The 19,910-nt window shown below is 32.5% G+C and overlaps 3 protein-coding genes across 3 annotated transcripts; all 3 read right to left on the reverse strand.

Moving 5' to 3' along the window:
- Positions 1-7,511: 7,511 nt before the first annotated feature.
- Positions 7,512-8,260, reverse strand: HELRODRAFT_151965 (hypothetical protein; the record flags this gene model as incomplete). Its single annotated transcript, XM_009015940.1, has 3 exons — positions 7,512-7,694; positions 7,820-7,971; positions 8,137-8,260. Coding segments are annotated over 3 exons (459 nt in total), but the record flags the coding sequence as incomplete, so codon positions are not given.
- A 6,837-nt stretch (positions 8,261-15,097) lies between these two features.
- HELRODRAFT_151912 (hypothetical protein) lies at positions 15,098-16,147 on the reverse strand (the record flags this gene model as incomplete). The annotated part of the gene is made up of 3 exons (XM_009015941.1): positions 15,098-15,280; positions 15,761-15,912; positions 16,030-16,147. Coding segments are annotated over 3 exons (453 nt in total), but the record flags the coding sequence as incomplete, so codon positions are not given.
- Positions 16,148-16,705: 558 nt separating this feature from the next.
- HELRODRAFT_170125 (hypothetical protein) lies at positions 16,706-17,464 on the reverse strand (the record flags this gene model as incomplete). The annotated part of the gene is made up of 3 exons (XM_009015942.1): positions 16,706-16,921; positions 16,997-17,130; positions 17,335-17,464. 3 exons carry the CDS (start codon positions 17,462-17,464, stop codon positions 16,706-16,708), a joined length of 480 nt encoding a protein of 159 aa, XP_009014190.1.
- Positions 17,465-19,910: the final 2,446 nt, after the last annotated feature.

The following is a 19,910-nucleotide window of genomic DNA, read 5'->3' on the forward strand; positions in this document are numbered from 1 at the left end:
CACACAAACACAACAACGCACCAACACACAATACCACACAAACATATCGACAACAAACACATTGACGACAAGACACGAAATGTATTGCACCTGTATTGAACATTCAACTCATCTAACCAACAACAACAACGACGAAACATGTTGTTGCATTGCATGATGAGATGTTTAATGCACAAACAATCAACAACGACGCAGCAATAAAAATAAATGCTGTCGAAAGTTGCGTAGAAGCCCAAAAACAAGCATATGGAATGTTTATTGGTTTTTGTATTTTTTGTTTAAGCACACAATGTTTTATACAATGTTTCATACAATGTTTCATACAATGTTTCATACAATGTTTCATACAATGTTTCATACAGTGTTTCATACAATGTTTCATACAATGTTTTATACAATGTTTCATACAATGTTTCATACAATGTTTCATACAATGTTTCATACAATGTTTCATACAATGTTTCATACAATGTTTCATACAATGTTTCATACAATGTTTCATACAGTGTTTCATACAATGTTTCATACAATGTTTCATACAGTGTTTCATACAATGTTTCATACAATGTTTCATACAAGGTTTCATACAATGTTTCATACAATGTTTCATACAATGTTTCATACAATGTTTCATACAGTGTTTCATACAATGTTTCATACAATGTTTCATACAATATTTCATACAATGTTTCATGCAATGTTTCATACAATGTTTCACACAATGTTTTATACATAGTTTCATACAACGGTTCATACTGTGCTGCACAAAATCTACCGGCAGATGGAAATTTCCATAGTCGTTGATAATGAACTTTATGAAGTTTAGACGGGGCTTAACATTTTAGCACACACACCAACTTTCTCAGCGAGACAGACCAGACACATACAACAACACACCTACAGAGTTCATGTAAATTCAACGTGTTTGTACGGTTCACCAAGTTCGTTCAGATATGTTTGTTCAGAAATTAAGTTTGAACTATGTTCAGAGGCACAGATACACAAATGTAAATAAAAATAAATAGAGCGTTCAACCTGCTTCAAAATCTGCCTCTCTCCTTCTGCTTTGTACGTTATTTACTTTGTTATCACATTTCTATTTTAATGCTGAAAATTGCAGATGAATCTACATTTGTTTATATACTGACGCAGGCACGCACACGCACGCACACGCATGCACACATACAAATAAATCCACGTGTCCATGAAGTTTTCTGTGTTGCACATTTCTGTCAGAGAGCACTATCCTCTCCTCCATATGCAGCCGTTTAAATTAAACGACAGCTTGAAACACTTGCCAAGGTTTTAATAAGCAGAATAACAAACAACATACACATAAACTTATGTATTAGAAGACATCCAACATTTGAGCACAGTGTGTGTGTGTTTGTGTGTGTGTTTGTGTGTGTGTGTGTTTGTGTGTGTGTCTGGTTGTGTGTGTGTCTGGTTGTGTGTGGCGTAATGGTTAAAGCGATGCCCTGACTTTGTGAATAAACGTGAGAATCACACATCAGGATGGCGTGTTATAACAATCCAATTTGCTAATGCCTCAATAGTAACGGCTGCTAATATAGAAATGAAAGAAAAAGCCATTGTATCTGCGGTGGAGTTCTTCGTTGTACGTTCGTGTGTGGCTGTGTGGTTGTATGTTCATATGTGGTTGTATGTTCATCTGTGGTTGTATGTCCGTGTTTAGTTTGCTGTTTATCAACACATCATTTTCAACCACGCTACCGTCAGCAACCGGGTACTCAACACACCTCAGCAACTATTCCAAACCTAACCTGCCAGCAACCCCATGTTGCTAACAGGAGGTTTTTTACTTAATAAATGCTCCTCCTGAGCCCTGACTGACGCTATGCACATTGCGCTATATAAATTGCTCAGCGAAAATAATATTCTTATTAATGGTATTTCATGAATGTTTGCGCGTGCGTGTGTGGTGTGCATGGAGTTGTATGACCAAATGTGGCTTTATACGAGAAGTAGTTTTGCGAATGTTGTTAAAAACTTCACGCTCCAGACTAATTTTAATTGATCATCCACAATGTTTGGAACCTTTTGAAGGGATGATGCCTGGAAATAACGAGCAGTGACTCCGATATTTCCATATCTTAGATTTTTAATTTTTCCTTACAATAAATAAAATTTCAAAACCGGCTGACGTTATTACTTAAAGATTTTAGCAAACATTTCCTCGAAATGTTGAAAATCAACGACAAAATGAAAGATTAAGCAACCGAATGAATAAAAAATGAGGGAAAGAAAGAATTAATAAATGGATGATTGAAGGAGCGAAGAAACGAACGAATTAAAGAATGAATAAAAAGCACGCAAGTATAAGAATGCAAGCCTGACTTGACAGGTACCATTGTCTCAATTATTCTAATTGACAACATCAAGAGAATCGCATACGTTCTCTACATAATTCGCTCATAAATTACAACACCGATCCGATCCGATATATTGTTTGTATTCTGCATGTTAATGTTTACATAACTTCTGCCTCTTATGTAACTTAAACTCAATCAATCCTTTGTAAACTAATTTTTTAAATTCAATAAACATTATTACAAATATTTTAATCTGTGTAGACATGTTAACGTAAACGCGTCACGAAAATTTGCCTCATTAATTTGCCTGATTAACTATTTACTCATCGGTCTAGATGTGCAGAATTTAATAAAAGTTATAAATTGAATCTTCAACACAGAAACAAACACCGATGTTGAATATCCTCAGTGATAAATAACACCCGTCCCTGCATTAGTCCTTCAATATGAATAAATATTTGATTATCGGCCCATTCATCTTCACTTGTCCTCGCGCCTACTGGTTACGCTGCAACGAACGGCTATCGTCAACTCTAATGAAGATTGCTCTGCTCTCTCTTGTTCATTCGTTCACTCGTTCGCTGGTCAGTTCGCGTACATTAATATATATCATATATATTTTATATATATTCATTTATATATTAGTAAATTTAGGCAGAATAATTTTATACGTATTTTATAGATATACTTAGAATACCTATACTGGCCCTCTAATGCACCCGCACGCATTTTTCGTGCGCTTTAGGGACTGATGTCATCCTTCACTTCCTGTGAACAATTATTTTTCAAATTCATCAAACTTTACAATTTTTACAATGTTATAGTTTATTTCAGCATATTAAGTATCATTTTTTGGTGTCATATAGCCACGCAGATCTGAGATTGTCCTGCTTGAGAAGCCTCCCCTGATTTATATGTATAAATATTTATCGAAAAAAAATCAAGCCTAAATTTACTGACATTAAACACACAAAAACATGTCCAATTAAAATTAGTCTCGCATGTTAGCTCAACATATCTTGCTTCGAACGACGAGTCAGCTTGCGTCCATCAGCAAACACTGTTTTGTGTAGGCTTGTCAGCAGTTAATTGAACTCGAAAAGGGTATATCAATGAAAGCAGCTCTGGTTAGATTAGAAATGCGTCACAAAGTAATAAATACATAAATGTTATGATGGCCACATCTTCAGAGAGCTGAAAAAAGAACAAATATAAACCCGTTTGAAGAAGTCAGTGATCGTGACCAAACGAGAAACAGGAAAGACTACCTCTTAAATATTAACACCACCACTCGCGCGTAACATGCATTAGTAACTTGACGATTTTTTTAATTTCCCGATTGAAAGTTTGCGAACACAATCCACCGTTGCAAGCCAAAAGTTGTACAGACATTCCATTACAACTGCAGTATGTAAAACATTGAGCGAAGTAACTTGAAAAATCGACGATAAAAAATCAATGTTAGCTAATCAATCGCTAAGTAAAACAGAAAATTATCATACACACAGAAAAATATTTATTTTGAAAATTCATCTAATTTTTCAAATATATACTTAAAAATTCATCAACAAATTAGAGGAAAAATGTTTAAAATGGGTTCAGCTAAATAAATACTATCAGATTTAGCAGCGAGAAAATAAAATTCATTTGTAAAACCAGAATGGCCACAACCGCCGAAAATTAAAAAAATAACGTTTGAAACGTTAAAAAATAATAAAAAGATCGTTTCCAAACAAATCGGATTAGTTTGAAAATTGAATTTATGAAATTCAATTAAATTTGATGAAATTCTTTTATCAGGAATGATACAAATTTTAAAGTAGTTAATTTTCAGCGCAAAATGCACCGGCGTATAATCTGTTACAATTTTTAAATATTTTATCGCACTTTCTATATTTTTTAATAATCCTCGGAATCTTCTGTTCATTGTCGGTCAGCTTTATTATCTACTTTTCTTTTTACGATGCTTTTTCTTTTTCTTTTTTTTCTGCTTACATTTATTCTGCCTTTCATTATACAGATCACCTTTCATTTTTACATCATCAATAACTTTAATTGCAACATATTTGTCGTCACCTTTCACACGATCATTTTTCACTTCATAATCATCAGCTTTCCTATTTTTTCCACCATCACCACCAGCTTTATTTCTTTCATCATCGTCACTTTTGCATGTTTTACCGACACCTCTACTTTTTTCCATACCATCGCCATCTTTACTCTTTTCACCAGCACCACTTGCATTTTTATTTTCAACACCTGCCACAGTTTTTTTAGCATCGGTTTTTACGTTCAACTTTTTATTATCAACGCTGCTTGTCGTGTTCTTATCCACAACAAGATTCATTCTTTTAGGACTAACATGATGTGAAGGTTGATGATCTTCAAACTTTCTTTTGCGAGAGAGAAGGTTTTCGTGAAACTTGCGTGGATTAAATTCGATGCTCATCTGGGAATGTTGGCCTGAAACTTGTTTATGATTCCATTTTTTATGTTGGAAGTTTAAGTTGTTCTTATCTACAGCTGTTGGAATAAAATGAATAAATAGAATCGATAAATCAATGAACATATGAATGAGACAATTGATGAATAAATTTATGTTTTCCTACATCTCTCCACTTAAACAAAATGCGTTGGAATAATGCAAAACCCATGCAGCTGGAAGGAAGAAACGTGGGACTGGTCGAAAAGCGGATGCATTGTGTGTACATAACACGTGCGCGCATGTGCGGGCTCAGCATCTGATTACATAACGTCTGCATGCTATCAAACCATTATGAACGCTGATAATCTTTTAAAAAATCAACTTTGTGCCAAATAAAATACGCCATGCAGCAACAACAAAGAACATTTTAATAGACAGATTTAAACATTTATACAAGTATGTCAAGTCCTGAAAAATAGTAGGATAAATTAAAACACCTAAAAACCAGCAAAATTATAAAATAAAAGTAAATCTCCAAGACGAATGAAATAGGGGATAAATAAGGAAACACATTGACGACGAACCAGCAAAACCGTACTGCACGTTTGGTAGGTCGCATTCCAACAATGTTTTTAAAGTTAGCTTCTCACCGCTATCATTCAGCCACATGTCTCTCATGCTCGTCAGCACCAATCCAAGCAAGCTCTTCTGCAGCCAGTCTCTGCTGCTCACCTTCCAGCAATCTTTTTCCCATCCAACTGCAGTTGTCATAAAATTTATAATGCGCATTTCTGTTATTGAGCAGTAAAACATTTAGGAATTGATAATAATGTGTAGCACAATTTCAAATACAATCATCTAAAATCGCATTTTCTGTTTCGCCAAATTTAATTAACTGTTGGATGATAAATGTTCTTGGCCCAATATTTGACAAAAAAAATTTCGTTTTGTAAGTATAAAAAAAGTTAACCTTGAACGCCACTACCCAAATCTTCATCTGCATCGTGGAACACCAGAATTGTGTTCCTCGTCATCAGCAGTTGGGAGAGAAGGTGCGGGTTTTGCCGAAACTGTTCGAAAGATTACGAGGGGTAGTTAGTTTTAAAAATAACTTTTTTACTTTAACAAATGACATCTCTCAGGTTGTTAGCTATTCAGAGGCATGCAACATATTTTAGATTAATAGATAGTTTCTAAATTTTTTAAAATTTAGTATTAGGTTACAAAATGTTTATCTTCACTTGAAAAATTTAAGTTTCAAGGCACTCAGTTCACAGCAACGACAAATTATCACTTAATTAACATTTTTATTCACTCCTATCTCAAATCGCCAGTTCAAACGAACAAACAACAGATTCTTATTAAATCTTTTGCCCAGAATAGCTTCATTGAAACGTATTTGTTTTTTAACGTTCCCAACCACAAAGTGCATTTAAAAAAAAACATAATAAAATAGGTGCCAGTGTAGTTTGCTATCAGAGAAGATACATATGTGAAATAAATTTTTACCACAAACGTTATAACTCGTTATACCATCAATTGCCATAGATGAAGAGATTAAATTGTTAATAGAAACGTTTCGAAATAATAATTTTTGGCGCATTGTTGAAGATTAACGAAACCAAATTAAAATAGTGATAGACGAACTGCACTCTCAAAAAAACATCGCCATGCAAGCAAATGTCTTCACCCGATGTTAACTGATCAAATACATTGTATTGTACTGCCTGTGCGACGTAGCTATCTTACACCCGTCCTATGCATTTATACAGTGTTTGTTAAAAACTAAAGCTATTAAGATCTTTTCAAAAATCGTTCAACACATGTAGAGATATCATTGTATCTGTCTTGAAATTGAAAAAAGTTTATAGTAATAGATTTTGCATTAGGTGTTATTTAAAATAATCGCGGCTGTGGAAACAAAGCGAGATACGTATCAAAAATTAAAAATCAGTTACAAATAAATAAATAAATATTTACCTTGTGATAATTTCCAGTTTTAACAAATTTTTCCAAATTCAATTTCCATCCTTGATTGTTGAAATTTTTATTGCTGTAGGCCAGTTTACGAATTTCGTTGTGGTCGATACACTTCAAGATATTTTCAGCCAACTTGTCACATTTTGACTGAACTGCAAACATTATCAAACCATGTTTTGTTCAAAAATATAAATAAATCAACACACAGCCATAAAAAAACAAGACAAAGAAAATATTAGCACAATCTTATCATGCATATAATATGCATCGACTATAAAACAACAGAGCATTTTGCCATTTGAACGTAAAAAAGCTTGAAATTTCACATTTGAGAAGCGAACGTGAAACGCAACACATTCACATTATAATTACTAAATAAGAACGGGAGTTACAAATAATGAAAGATGAAATTTCAAGATATTCAGTCTACTGGCATAGAACTGTTTAATTTGAATTTCCCTCAATTTGTATTATCTAACATTAAATTAGTTCATAACTGTTAACATTAAAAAAGATTTACCGATGTTATTTGCATGAGTAAAAAATTGGCGACAACGATGGTATGAATGGAGGATCTCACTTGCATACTGGTGCATTAAATAGTGCTGCAAACTGATGTAGCAGTGCTGGCCAACTTTAAATGGAGATATATGAGTTGGTGCAAAAGGGGAAGATGATCTGAAAAATCCCGTGTAACCGTAATAAACCTGTTTGATGCTGCCGGTTTGGCAGCTAAAAAACCTTTCTGAATAAGTTTTATCTGAAAAATCTTCATCTCTCAATTTAGTTAATTCCTCCCCGAGCCAATTCTGACCACGCCACCAATTTCTCTTGAGAACGAGATAATTATCAGCTTCCAAGTTGATGCCCCACAGAGCATCCTTAGGGCTGGCTTCCACCAATGTCGTTCCTCGAGTCGATAACAATATCTGCAGCAGCTCTTCATTCTGGGAAAACTTTTTAATTGAATATATATTACTAACAAATGATGGACAGTTACAGTTTCAAACAATTTCAAAAACAAAAGGGGTTCAAAAATGTTTGTAAATAAGTGCTTTTATAAAAATTTTAAAAAATTAACCTTGGCGAAATTTGCCTTTCTGACAATTTGCCTACTGATGGCATCCCACTTGTTCCTATCAAAACCAGCAACTTTTCTTCCTAAACTTTTCTGCGCTATTGGACTGCAGCTCTTCATTATATTAAATATTGATCTCTGGTCACCAAATGTGTCTAGAAAAAATCATGTTAATATCTCTAAAGGCTTCCTACCAAAAATCATAACTTTCATCTTGTAATTATAATGTTTGTTGATTATAATAGTTATGATGTTAAGATATATTATTATCACCATCAGCAAATGGTAAAAAATACAAACAAAATAATAAGTTAACTAACCAGCCTTCTTAAACATATAATATTGTTCAGCACAGTTGAAGGTCATGCCATCCAGTTCAAAGGTCACAGGGTAATGTTGACTGAACGGAGACTCGTATCTCCAGAAATATGTAAACTTTTCCTGCAGTGTTTTGCATATTTCCAACCAGCAATCTGTAGCATGGTTTTAATTACAAACTTTCACAAATTGTACTGTATAAAAAAATCATATCTATCATAATCTACCATAAAAAATTAGAATCAAAATGATAAAATTATATATTGCTTATAGATACGAATATGTATGCACAATATAATTATCATCATCATCATCATCAATGGCACTCAAGCCTGGCAGGCAGAACCGCCCAAGTGTTTGTTCCAGTGTTCGAAAATATGGTATAAATTAGTACAAAACAATGCACATATTATTTTTATCACATTTATAAAGTGCAAACTAATTACCAACTTGTATTGATTTGAGGACGTTTAAATTCATTAGGCTGTTTCTTATGCCAATTTTGAGTGTGGTGATGATATAGGCGATCAGTACCACTGCCGCTATAACCACCACTACTACTACTACTAAAACTACTGCTACCTTGCTTTGTCTCCTTCGTGAACGATGTTGAACCGCCATCACCGGCAAACGGATACTGACGGTTACATTTGTTTACGTTCATCTTACGACCAGCAAAATAAAAATAAACATTAATTAGTAAATTGGCAAAAGATCTGACACAAATTAAACAATCGGCTGATCTGAAGTGAAATTGTGCTGAAGTGTGCTTTTTAAATAACAAGCAGAGAATATCCACCATGGACGTTGCATCCACATTACATGATTTATGATTGTATAAAGCGTATTACTAATTAAATATATTAGTATCACTATCGCTAGAAAGTGAAAGTGAGGCTGTCGGAATTACCAGACAAAACATTTATTTTTTTTTATTAACCAGGAATGTGCGTACAGTTTACATTTCTAATTTTTAAGACCAAAATATATTCCTACACTTGAAGGCACAAATTAAAAAAAAACAAAAACTTAATGTCTCAATAAATTACTTTTACCCAGAATTAATGCTACAAATCTACCGTGAAGCAATTATAACCAAATTAAAACGTTTGATTGCATTTGAAAAACAAATCACCTCCAGTGCTAATATTGGGAATTTCAGCATGGAATAATTGCGATTCTTATTGAGTTTAATTCAAGATCAGTTAACGCACTTTCCCACTGCAGAGCTTAATGTTGTATATAAAGAGTGCAAGTAAGTAAGCATGGGCACATCGGCGTAAGAAAGGTAGTGTGTCCCAATAGATATATATGCCCCTATATTAATAAATTATATCTGGTTGATCATATCTCTCCGCTGCTGTGTATTTCGTTCATTCAAACTAAAGGCTAAGTCTGAATAAAAATATTATTTTTATTATTATATATATATATAACGATTTATGCCCGTTCAAATCCAATCACTTTAGTTCAATTCCTATAAATGTAATCAGATGGCTTGGCTCATTCAACCTCGTTATAAAAATTTAGAGATGCCCAGAGATATCAGGACAGGAACATCTTAAAACGTGAAAAATGAACTGTTGTTTTAAATTTATGAAAAAAAATGGAAATAAATAAAATAATCTAAATAAAAAAAACCAATGATTTTTGGAGGCACATTGTCTACATTCAAAGTGACGAGCGTGAATGAACAAATAATTTCGTTTATCAAATAAATAATCAATTTAATGACAAAAAACGATAAGCGATAACGATAAATAACGATAAGTGAGTATCTACGTGATGTCAATCCATCGTTAAATATATATTTAAAAGGCAAACCATTAAAAATATTTATCCAAAAAAACTAATAAAATAAATTGAAATGATCAGAGAAATTTCCCTCTTAAGTTCATCAGAATATTTTCGCTCAATCTTGCTAGGTCGGGATCTCTTCTAAAGTTTTGTACTATTTGAGCACATCCAGACTTTGTAAGTTCCTTCACAGCATTCTTGTTTTGTGACAGCTGGGACAAAGGTTTAATAAAATCAATATTAAGTCGATAATAAAGTCAATATCATGTTACATTATTTTAACAATAATATATAATATGACCAAAACAGAACAACTTTGAATATTCCAAAAATTTGTTTGCGGAATAAAAACGTTTTGAACCAAGATGAAAACTCACGACTAATTAATTATAAAAGATATTACATAAAGTTATTTGTAAATCAAACCAATTGATCGTAGGCAGTTGTCAGTGCTTGCTCCGCCAGATGTCCATCAACCCACTGCATGTTCTTCTCCTCACTGCTCTCCTCTCCCCCATCACTTCCCTTAGTCTTTATCAATCTCGCTCTCAGCTTGAGAACTTTCAGAACGATAGTGTCTTCCCTCAAACATTCTCCCATTACCTCTTCTTCATTTTCAAACTCTAACAATTTAGTATAATTCATGTTAGATCGTTTTTGAATACGCAACCTCATGGTACCTGATTGTTTAATGCTATAAATACACACGCACGCACGCACACACGCACACACAAACATACACATACACACAAATATACTTTGAAGCCCAGATTGTTTAATGCTATAAATACACAGATACGCACACACACAAACACACACACACATAAATATACTTTGAAGCCGTTGTATTTTTATTCCAATTCATCATGTAAATTTATTAGAAATAGAACGCTAACTATCCAAATTCATCAAGCAGATAGGCATATTTCAATTTTTCATTAATCATCTGCACTAATATATATATAATTATAATTATATATATATATATATATATATATATATAATTCAAATGTTGCGTCCTGCGAACCTGCATGTTTGTAGACCAAGTAATGAAGTGCTGAAGGAAACATTTTGCCATCAATAATTATTTTGGAGTTAGTCATTAAAGAAAATAAACTTCCTTGTTCAATTTTATATCCTGAAATTTAAAATTAAATATCATTACCCATCTAAGACAAATAAATAAATAATGACCATCTATTTAAAATTGCTAGGTATAACATAAACGATTTTAAAAACCTTTTTGTTCCCTTGCAACATTCCTCTTGCTGTTGTTTTCCATGCTTTCCACTGCTTGGTGGGTACCACCATTGCTCTCCTCATCGTTTGCGACCTTGGCGTTGTTATCTCTCCCTCCTTTGCCACGATCACCTTTCAAATTTTAATTCCTATCACATTTAAATCATTTCAAAAAAGATAAATATATATATATATATATATATATATATATATATATATATATGTATATGTATAATATGTATATGTACACCATTTATTTAAAGTAAACTTTTGACGTGCGATGCTTCGCTTAGCAAATGTAAATTTTAATATGGATTAAAAATTAAAAAAAGGTCAAAGACCAATCTCTCAGATGCAATAAAATGAATTAAAATACAAGCTGGAAAAAAGCTCTAAAAAATATACGGAAACTGGCAGTGGCCAACTTCAGAAGTTTAGATCATTATAACCGTCTGATTTATTTTTATTTTTGAATTCATTTGACCAACTATAACCATCATCAACAATTGGAATGAAATGACATACCGTTATTGTTTATATTTTGCTGCTCTTTGACAAGCGAACGTTGTTGATAGTTTTGTTGTTGTTGTTGTTGCTGCTGCTGTTGTTGTTGTTGCTGTTGTTGCAAGTGTTTCTGCATGTCTTGCTTCTGCATATCGTTGGCCGGTTCCACTACCATATGCAATTTATCATGAAAGGCTTCATGTGAATTATGTTGTTGCAAATGTAGCAGATCTGGAGGATTTTGTTGAGAATCTGAAATATGTTGTTGATGGTGAGATGTTGATTGTTCATGGCAATGTTGTTGTGGAAAGTTTTGTTCTAGTTGCTGGTTATAAAGTTGTGGATGTTGATGCGGTTGGCAGTAGTTTTGTTGTAGTTGTGAATCATTAAGTTGTTGATGTTGAAATGGTGATTGTTGGTCATTCTGTAGTTGGTGTTGAAATGGTGAACATTGGTCGTTCTTTTTTTGTTGATGATCATTTAGTTGTGGCTGTTGATGTTGATGTGATAATTGGGAAAAATCTTGCTCTATCTGTTGAAAATGTTGATACAACGGTTGTTGTTGTTGCTGCTGCTGACTACTTTCAGTTATCTGGGTTGCTTGAATTTCATCAACTTTAACATTTTCATTGCTCGGTTGGCCGTGATGTTTGACAGATGACTTTTGAGACAGAAACTGATCCGACGATCGTTTTTTGTGGCTGTTGTCATCATTCCATTTTTTCACATCAGTCTGGCATTTGTACTTGTTCCTCTCGTAACCTTAATTGTAACGTTCAAATACTTGTGTATAAAATCTAATGGAATGTGTCAATACAAATTTATTAAAACCAGTCAATTCATTTTAAGATTAAAGAATTCAAAAACATACGAACTTGAGTTGTTGTGGGCAGACCTGTCGAAATTAGTGTGAAGAGGAGTTCTGTAATTTGGGTTGTAGTGAGATTTCGGACGCTCATTTGGGTGAAGGTTGTCCATGAAGGATTTGTTAAGGTCGAAAACATTTCGATAGAGCCATTTTTTTATATGGAACGAATAGTCCAACGAGTCAACAGCTGAAATGCAAATAGCATTGTATATATATTAACTAACGCCGAACATGCTGTGATTTTCATCAATAATTGCATTTCTGATATATATATATATATTTATATATATATATATATATATATATATATATATATATATATATTATAAGATGACAGCAAAGGAACACTAACCAGACAGATTGTAGCGATATTTGGAAATATCCTTTTGCAGCAGCGTCTCCAACGTTACACTCCCTCCCCACTCCCGACAACCTCCCTGCACCAACCAGGCATCTCTCAGGTAGGTCAGCACGAAGCCTAGCAGGTTCTCTCCCGTCCATCGAGAACTGTCACAATGAGTTTCTTCGCTTCGAACTGAGCAGGAAAATTTTGAATTATTCGTTTAAAAAAAACATTCAAATCCAAAACATTTAGCAGACTTAAATAATTGCTGTACAAAAATTCATGTTTTGCAGAAAAAGTTTTTCGTATTTGTTAAGGTTTTTAAGACAATGAAGATGTTTCCTAAATAATTGTTAAAACTTCAATAGTTTTACAATATTTTGCGAAACAACAGTTCCCTTTAATATGCATTTAAACTCTACCTACAACAACTCTTAACCTTCTTGTAACCTTATCATTGCTTATCTTCGTTTCTTTCAATCGTTTAAAGCATTCAGAAACAAACTGGTGTCGTCATAGCACGCATCAATTGTTCCATTGTAACGCACATCATAAACGTTTTGGTCTTTCTATAGTTCAAAACCGATGTCAGGTCAAAATCAGTTTTCATGGTGATCATAATCTTACTGTCATTTGATTTCTTCCATAACCTTCCCTCATCTCATAGCGTGGATGACAATATTATTTCACCTTTGAGAGTTTAAATTTTTGCCCAGCACCTGGATTAAAAAATTATAAAATCCTCTTTTCATGGATCATTCACCAGCTTTCCTACCAGATTTACTACTTCTTCCTAATTTTATTTAACACTCGTCTGGTTTTACACACAAAACATTTTCCGGAGCCTTCTCAAAATATTTCATGAAGAAGTTAGTCATGAATCACTCTCCTGTGGTATTTTTATGCTTACTTTACACCATTTCTATCATTTTCAGGAACTATTAATTCCTTTATTTTTAAATTTAAAAAATGAAATGAATGAATGAATGAATGAATGAACGAACGAACGAACGAACGAACGGACGAACGAACGAACGAATAAAATGAAAATGTCGGTAAAATACCATTAACGCCGTTGCCCATAATTCGGTCGTCGTCATCGTAGTAAACGAAGATGGTGTTGCGTGTGCTGAGCAGTTGCGATTTCAGCTGAATATGCTCACTGAACTAATCAAAAATTTAAAAAAAATACTTACACTAATTCATTAATTAAATTTTCAAAAAAATACAACAATAAATAATTGATTAATTAAAACAATTCATCACTAAGATTATCTCTCCATATTCAGCGAGTTAGCTCAGTCGGTAAAAGTGCCATGTGTCGCGCTGTTATCAAGCGATGGCATGGTTCTGATACTGTCTGTCTGTCTGTCCGAGACTCAAAGACTGACATAGGCGCATGATGCGGCGCTTGCGTGTGTATACGTATTGTGTTTGTGTGTCGTGTTGTGTGGGTAGTTACAGCCTTTACATTACGAAAGTTTAGTTAACAATTTAGTACACAATAGTAACATGTAAGCAGATCTGCGTTTAACGGAGCTGCATTAAAATAAAAAATATTTAAGCGCTATATAACGGATTAGTATCACAAATTTAATAAATTATAAAAATAAATTTATTAATTGAAAATACTGAATGAAAAAGTACTTTGTAATAATTCCCAATCAGAATTAAATCCTTCAGTTTGTTCTTCCATTCATTTTCATCAAAGTTTTTTATCTTATAAGCTAAACGGATATTCCATCTCTGATCGAAACTGTTCAAAATCTCACTTGCAACTTTCTCGTTTTTGAACAGAACTGTTCAAATGAAATTTCATTTTTCAACTAAATCACTAGAGTCATTCGAAATTACGTATCAATGATACTTTATAAAAATTATTACGTGGTATTATATGATTGAAAACAAAAAAGCATTTAAAATGAAATTAATCAACAACTTCCCAAATAAAAATCAAAAAATCGAAAGATAGAAGGAGGTCAATTAAAGAGCATAGATAACCTGCAGATTGGTGCATCAAGTAATGCTGCAAACTGATGTACGAAAGACCGCGAACTTTGAAAGGAGTGATATGCCAAGGACTGAATGGTGAAGAGGTCCGGTGAATGCCAGTGTAACCTACGTATTTATTTATTTCACATGGACTTGTTAAACTACCAGCACTATCCAGGTAAAAAAAATTTTCAGAATAAAGTTTTTCTTTAAAATCTTCATCTCTCAATTTAGTTAATTCCTCCCCGAGCCAATTCTGACCACGCCACCAATTTCTCTTGAGAACGAGATAATTATCAGCTTCCAAGTTGATGCCCCACAGAGCATCCTTAGGGCTGGCTTCCACCAATGTCGTTCCTCGAGTCGATAACAAAATCTGCAGCAGCTCTTCATTCTGGGAGAACTTTTAATTTCAAGCTAATTTTTAACTGTGCTTTTGAACTAGAGACTAAGAATAATATTAGAAACCATTTTCTAACTAACAGCACATGAAATATTATCATTTACAACAAAAACAGCTTGCCAGAAAGATATGATCAGCAAGTAAAACAATTACGTTGATTTTGGCTTTTGTTTCAAAATGTAAGTAGACATTTCATAAATTTTAATATAACAACAATGATTTTAATTTTAGTTCTTCAGAATATAAATATGTAGATCTGATGAAAGTCACAGACGTCAGACAACATTAAGATAGATTGAGAATTTGACGATAGAATGAACAGACACTGAAGAGAGCAACATGACAGAGTATGAAGCTAACTTCTCAGTGCAACTTAGAAAAAGTACAATCCCAGAAGTTTTCATGTCACAATTATTTACGATAATAATCAACAAAAATATAACAATATTTGATTTATAAAATAATGATAATAAAACAAACTTTAGCATAATTGCCTTTTCTGACAACAGCTCTACTGATTTTATCCCAAACCTCTTTATCAAAACCAACCACCTTCCTCCCAATACTCTTCTGCTCCATTGGCTTACAACTCTTCATTATTTCCAACATTGAATTCGTATCATCAAAATGTTCTGTCGTGGGATGCCAGAACAAAAATAACGTTAGATTAATTGCTTAATTGATTAATTAATTGCTACAAATAAATCATGTTTTTGGAAATTAAAATTTATAAATAAAGTTGATCTAACCAGCCTTCTTGAACATATAATATTGTTCAGCACAGTTGAAGATCATGCCATCCAGTTCAAAGGTCACAGGGTAATGTTGACTGAACGGAGACTCGTATCTCCAGAAATATGTAAACCTTTCGTGCAGTGTCTCGCATATTTCCAACCAGCAATCTTTGAAACGAAATTAATAAAGTCAAGTTCTAGAACATTTTTACATTTTTCATTTTTATTGTTAAGAAAAAAGAAATTAAATATAAAAAAGTTAAAGCCTATGACAAGTGCACTCTTCCTAACTTCATAATCAATTAAACGACAAATCATACAGAGGAACCCTTTTGTTGTATAATCGAACCCGGTGACTGCAAATACTGTGAAACTGCAACAGGCGACCTTAACAACCAGGCCACCAATCCGCCCATAGTGAAACATAAGGAAAGTTAATATAGTGACCTGTTTTAAAATAGGTTTCTTTATTTTTTGTTTTGAATGATTCGTAGTTGACTGAACTTTCAGCATGAACATCATCTGGTAACAAATTTCCATTCACAAACTGACCCCGCACCTTCAATGGGAAAATATATTTATTTGCATATGTGTCAATCAGTATAATATTCTAATAACACTTCAATCAAATCCGTACCATATCAAATTCTTTTGAAAAATTATAATTTATGGGTTAAATTTATAATATAAATTATTTAAAAGTTGGAAATATGGAAAAACAGATGCTCGCCTTCATCAATATCTTGCCCAGAAAATTTTTGCCCTTCCAGTTTGCTTCACTTCTGGCCTGTGGGTTCTGCAGTTCTCTGAATCCAATTCCCAAGAAGAGATTCTTCCCATGAAGATATCCTAGGGTGGCTGTCCCAGTCTTCAGCAGTTCTGATCTGATCTTTTCATTCTGTCTGAACTGGTTTCAACAAATGAAGAAATGTAACAAACTCAGCAATAAAACACATTAAAAATTTAATCCATGTAGTCCTACCTGGGCCATGATTACATATTCCAGTACCATCTCATCATCTGTCTTTGCATTATAACTCAATAAGCTATCAAGTTTGTGCAGGTCAGCCAAGTTTTTGGCATTGTATATCTTTTCTCTCAGGTCGTGATTGTTGGCTGCATTTTTCATTATTCAGTCAATATTATGATTATTCTATTAATAACATAATTTAATTGGAACAATAATTATTCAAGTATTATTATATTATTAGTAGAATAACTAAATTTTATTAAACTGTCTTATATTTATTTAAACATATTTAATTATTTCTCAATTCAACTATTTATTCAAAAACCTTATTATTATTTACATCCTCTTACTTGTTTTAAAATAATACAAGTACTGTCGATACCCCCAGAATCTTTTATTATCAATCGTGAATGGATATCCTTCCTTCGTGACATCATATGAGAACTCATCACATGGAAAACACAAAACTTTAGAGGACATCGCGAAGAACAGAAAATCTGAATGTAACTTTAAATATAAATAATAATACATTTTTTCAACTAAAATATAAATAAAAAAATATAAATATGAATAAGTATATAAATATACATTCAAGAAATAAAAGTCATCTGATCTAAAATTGGGCAACCAAGTATTTGAAGCACTACCATTGGCTGCTGAGAAAAATGTGTAAGTTTTGTCACAATGTTCACGAAACAAGTGAAATAATTAGAACAGACGGTCTACAATTATAAAACTTGTATCGATTCATTTACATACTTTCATTCGAATTCAAATTATTGCACAGTATTATGACATTGAATAAAGTTAAAATGTACAAGTTTGAGACAGATGAAGATATATTATTTTACTGAATCAATAAATGCATGAAATTACTAATAGCTCAATATTTCAATCTTTTTGAACAGTAAATCTGAGAATGACATAGACTGAGAATATTTAATAATAATAATAATGTTCTGTTCCCACATACGTACAGACACAGCAACGTTATATTATTTACTTTATTTTCATTTTAATGACATGACATGACATGATATGAGAGCCTACCTTACTTGGTACCAGCCAGCAAACTGACAAACATTAAAAAATCAATAATATTATAAAATGCATTACAACAACTTTTAATGGCAAATTAGTGTCACTAAGCTAAAACCTACCTAACTGCTACATAAAATCAAAATGCCGGTGTTGCTGACCTTCACTGTTCTAACGTATATGACATCCATTTAAATCACCAAGTCTTACTGTTTCTTGAGTATTACATCTATCAATCTATTCATTCATTCATCTATCGATCTATCCATTAAATTAATCAATCTATCCATCCATTGCTTTGTTTGATCCATCTCTATAAAGTATAGTCTATACACATACAAAAATACATACATCCACGCATTCAACTATTTTCAGATCACGCCTTTGCCAGCATATTTATTTCACTAAATAATACCAGATAAAATTAGTCCACAAATTTATTCTAATTGACTACTAATCAAATCACATCATGATCCACAACGCTTTAATAATTAAATTTAATTTAATTAATTAATGCAATATTATTAATTATGTATCAATAAAAAATTCACTAAATATATTTAAACTAACAGGACAGTTAATTAAAATGTCGAAATACTCACCTCAGCAAAGAGAATGAAATGCGAATCAGAAAAATTTCAACCAAAACTCCTTCTAGCACAAATTTTCGTTTCGTGACGGTGACTCAAGTTTGGTTTCACTTTCTTATTTCTAAAATTAAAAATTAGGGATGCACCAACATTCGAATATTCTGACAATGGTTAGATTCGGCTCACATATATATATATATATATATATATATATATATATATATATATATATATATATATATATATGTAGAATAACAAATATTTTAGTTAAAATCGAAGTTTGAAAAGTTAAAAGTCTAATACTAAAACGTTAAACGTTAACAGCGCCCTCCGTGTAAAAATATTCTAAAGTTTTTATAATCATTTGCTAAACTTAAAATCTTGGTGTTTGGCTTGGCTCCTAATTTTTTATTGTCCTGTCTTGCCTTTAATCATCCTCGAATATGTTTCCTCCAGTTAACTCTGTCCTGCGTCTTTCTCTACAAATGTTTCACAAGCTACAACTACAAAAGCTAATTACGACTACTAAGGGAACGAACTGTGATAACATACATAATGAAATAAATAGTTAAACATGGTTTCATATAGATAAATAATAAATTGATCAAACAAGTTCATGAAGGTACACGCTGAATTAAATTATTTTAATATTATACATTAAAGTCTTGAAGAATATTTTATAAAATCAAAATTATGACATATATTATTATTTTAGATTCATAAAATTTCGTGATGGCGAGTTTGTTTATTTTCAGATGATTTACTAAGCAAGCATGCTTTGGCAAGCTCCATAAATAATTTTACTAATATCAAAATTGAGTTGGTCAATAATTGTTATGCGTGATGAGGAAGTATGTGTGTGTGTGTTCGATGTGTGTGTGTGCTTGTGTCTGTGTGTGCTTGTGTTTGTGTGTGTTATATGGCATAGGTGCATGCACTTATATGAAAGTCACTCAGTAAAATGCACTTGTTATGATGGTGAAGTGGTTACAATATATTTAGTTTAGTCGAAACTCGTTTATACGTCTACGTTTAAAAAAATTCATTTTAAAAAAATCAATAAACATTTTTTAATTAAAAATTAAAACTTAGAAATAAAAAAAGTAATTAAAAAAATTCGAAGACCATTTAAAAATTGAATTTTCGTGAATTTTTAAACTGTTTTTCCAATACTACCGTTGTTTTTGTAGTTAATTAAACAGTTTTAGGAAAAAAAATTTCAGAAATAGTTACTTATAACGATAGGAAATATTTGAACGTAAAGTGAAGACGATCTCATGTCTGCTAAATAACTCCTC

The sequence above is a fragment of the Helobdella robusta genome (assembly GCF_000326865.2).
Source record: "Helobdella robusta unplaced genomic scaffold HELROscaffold_17, whole genome shotgun sequence".
NCBI lineage: Eukaryota > Metazoa > Annelida > Clitellata > Rhynchobdellida > Glossiphoniidae > Helobdella > Helobdella robusta.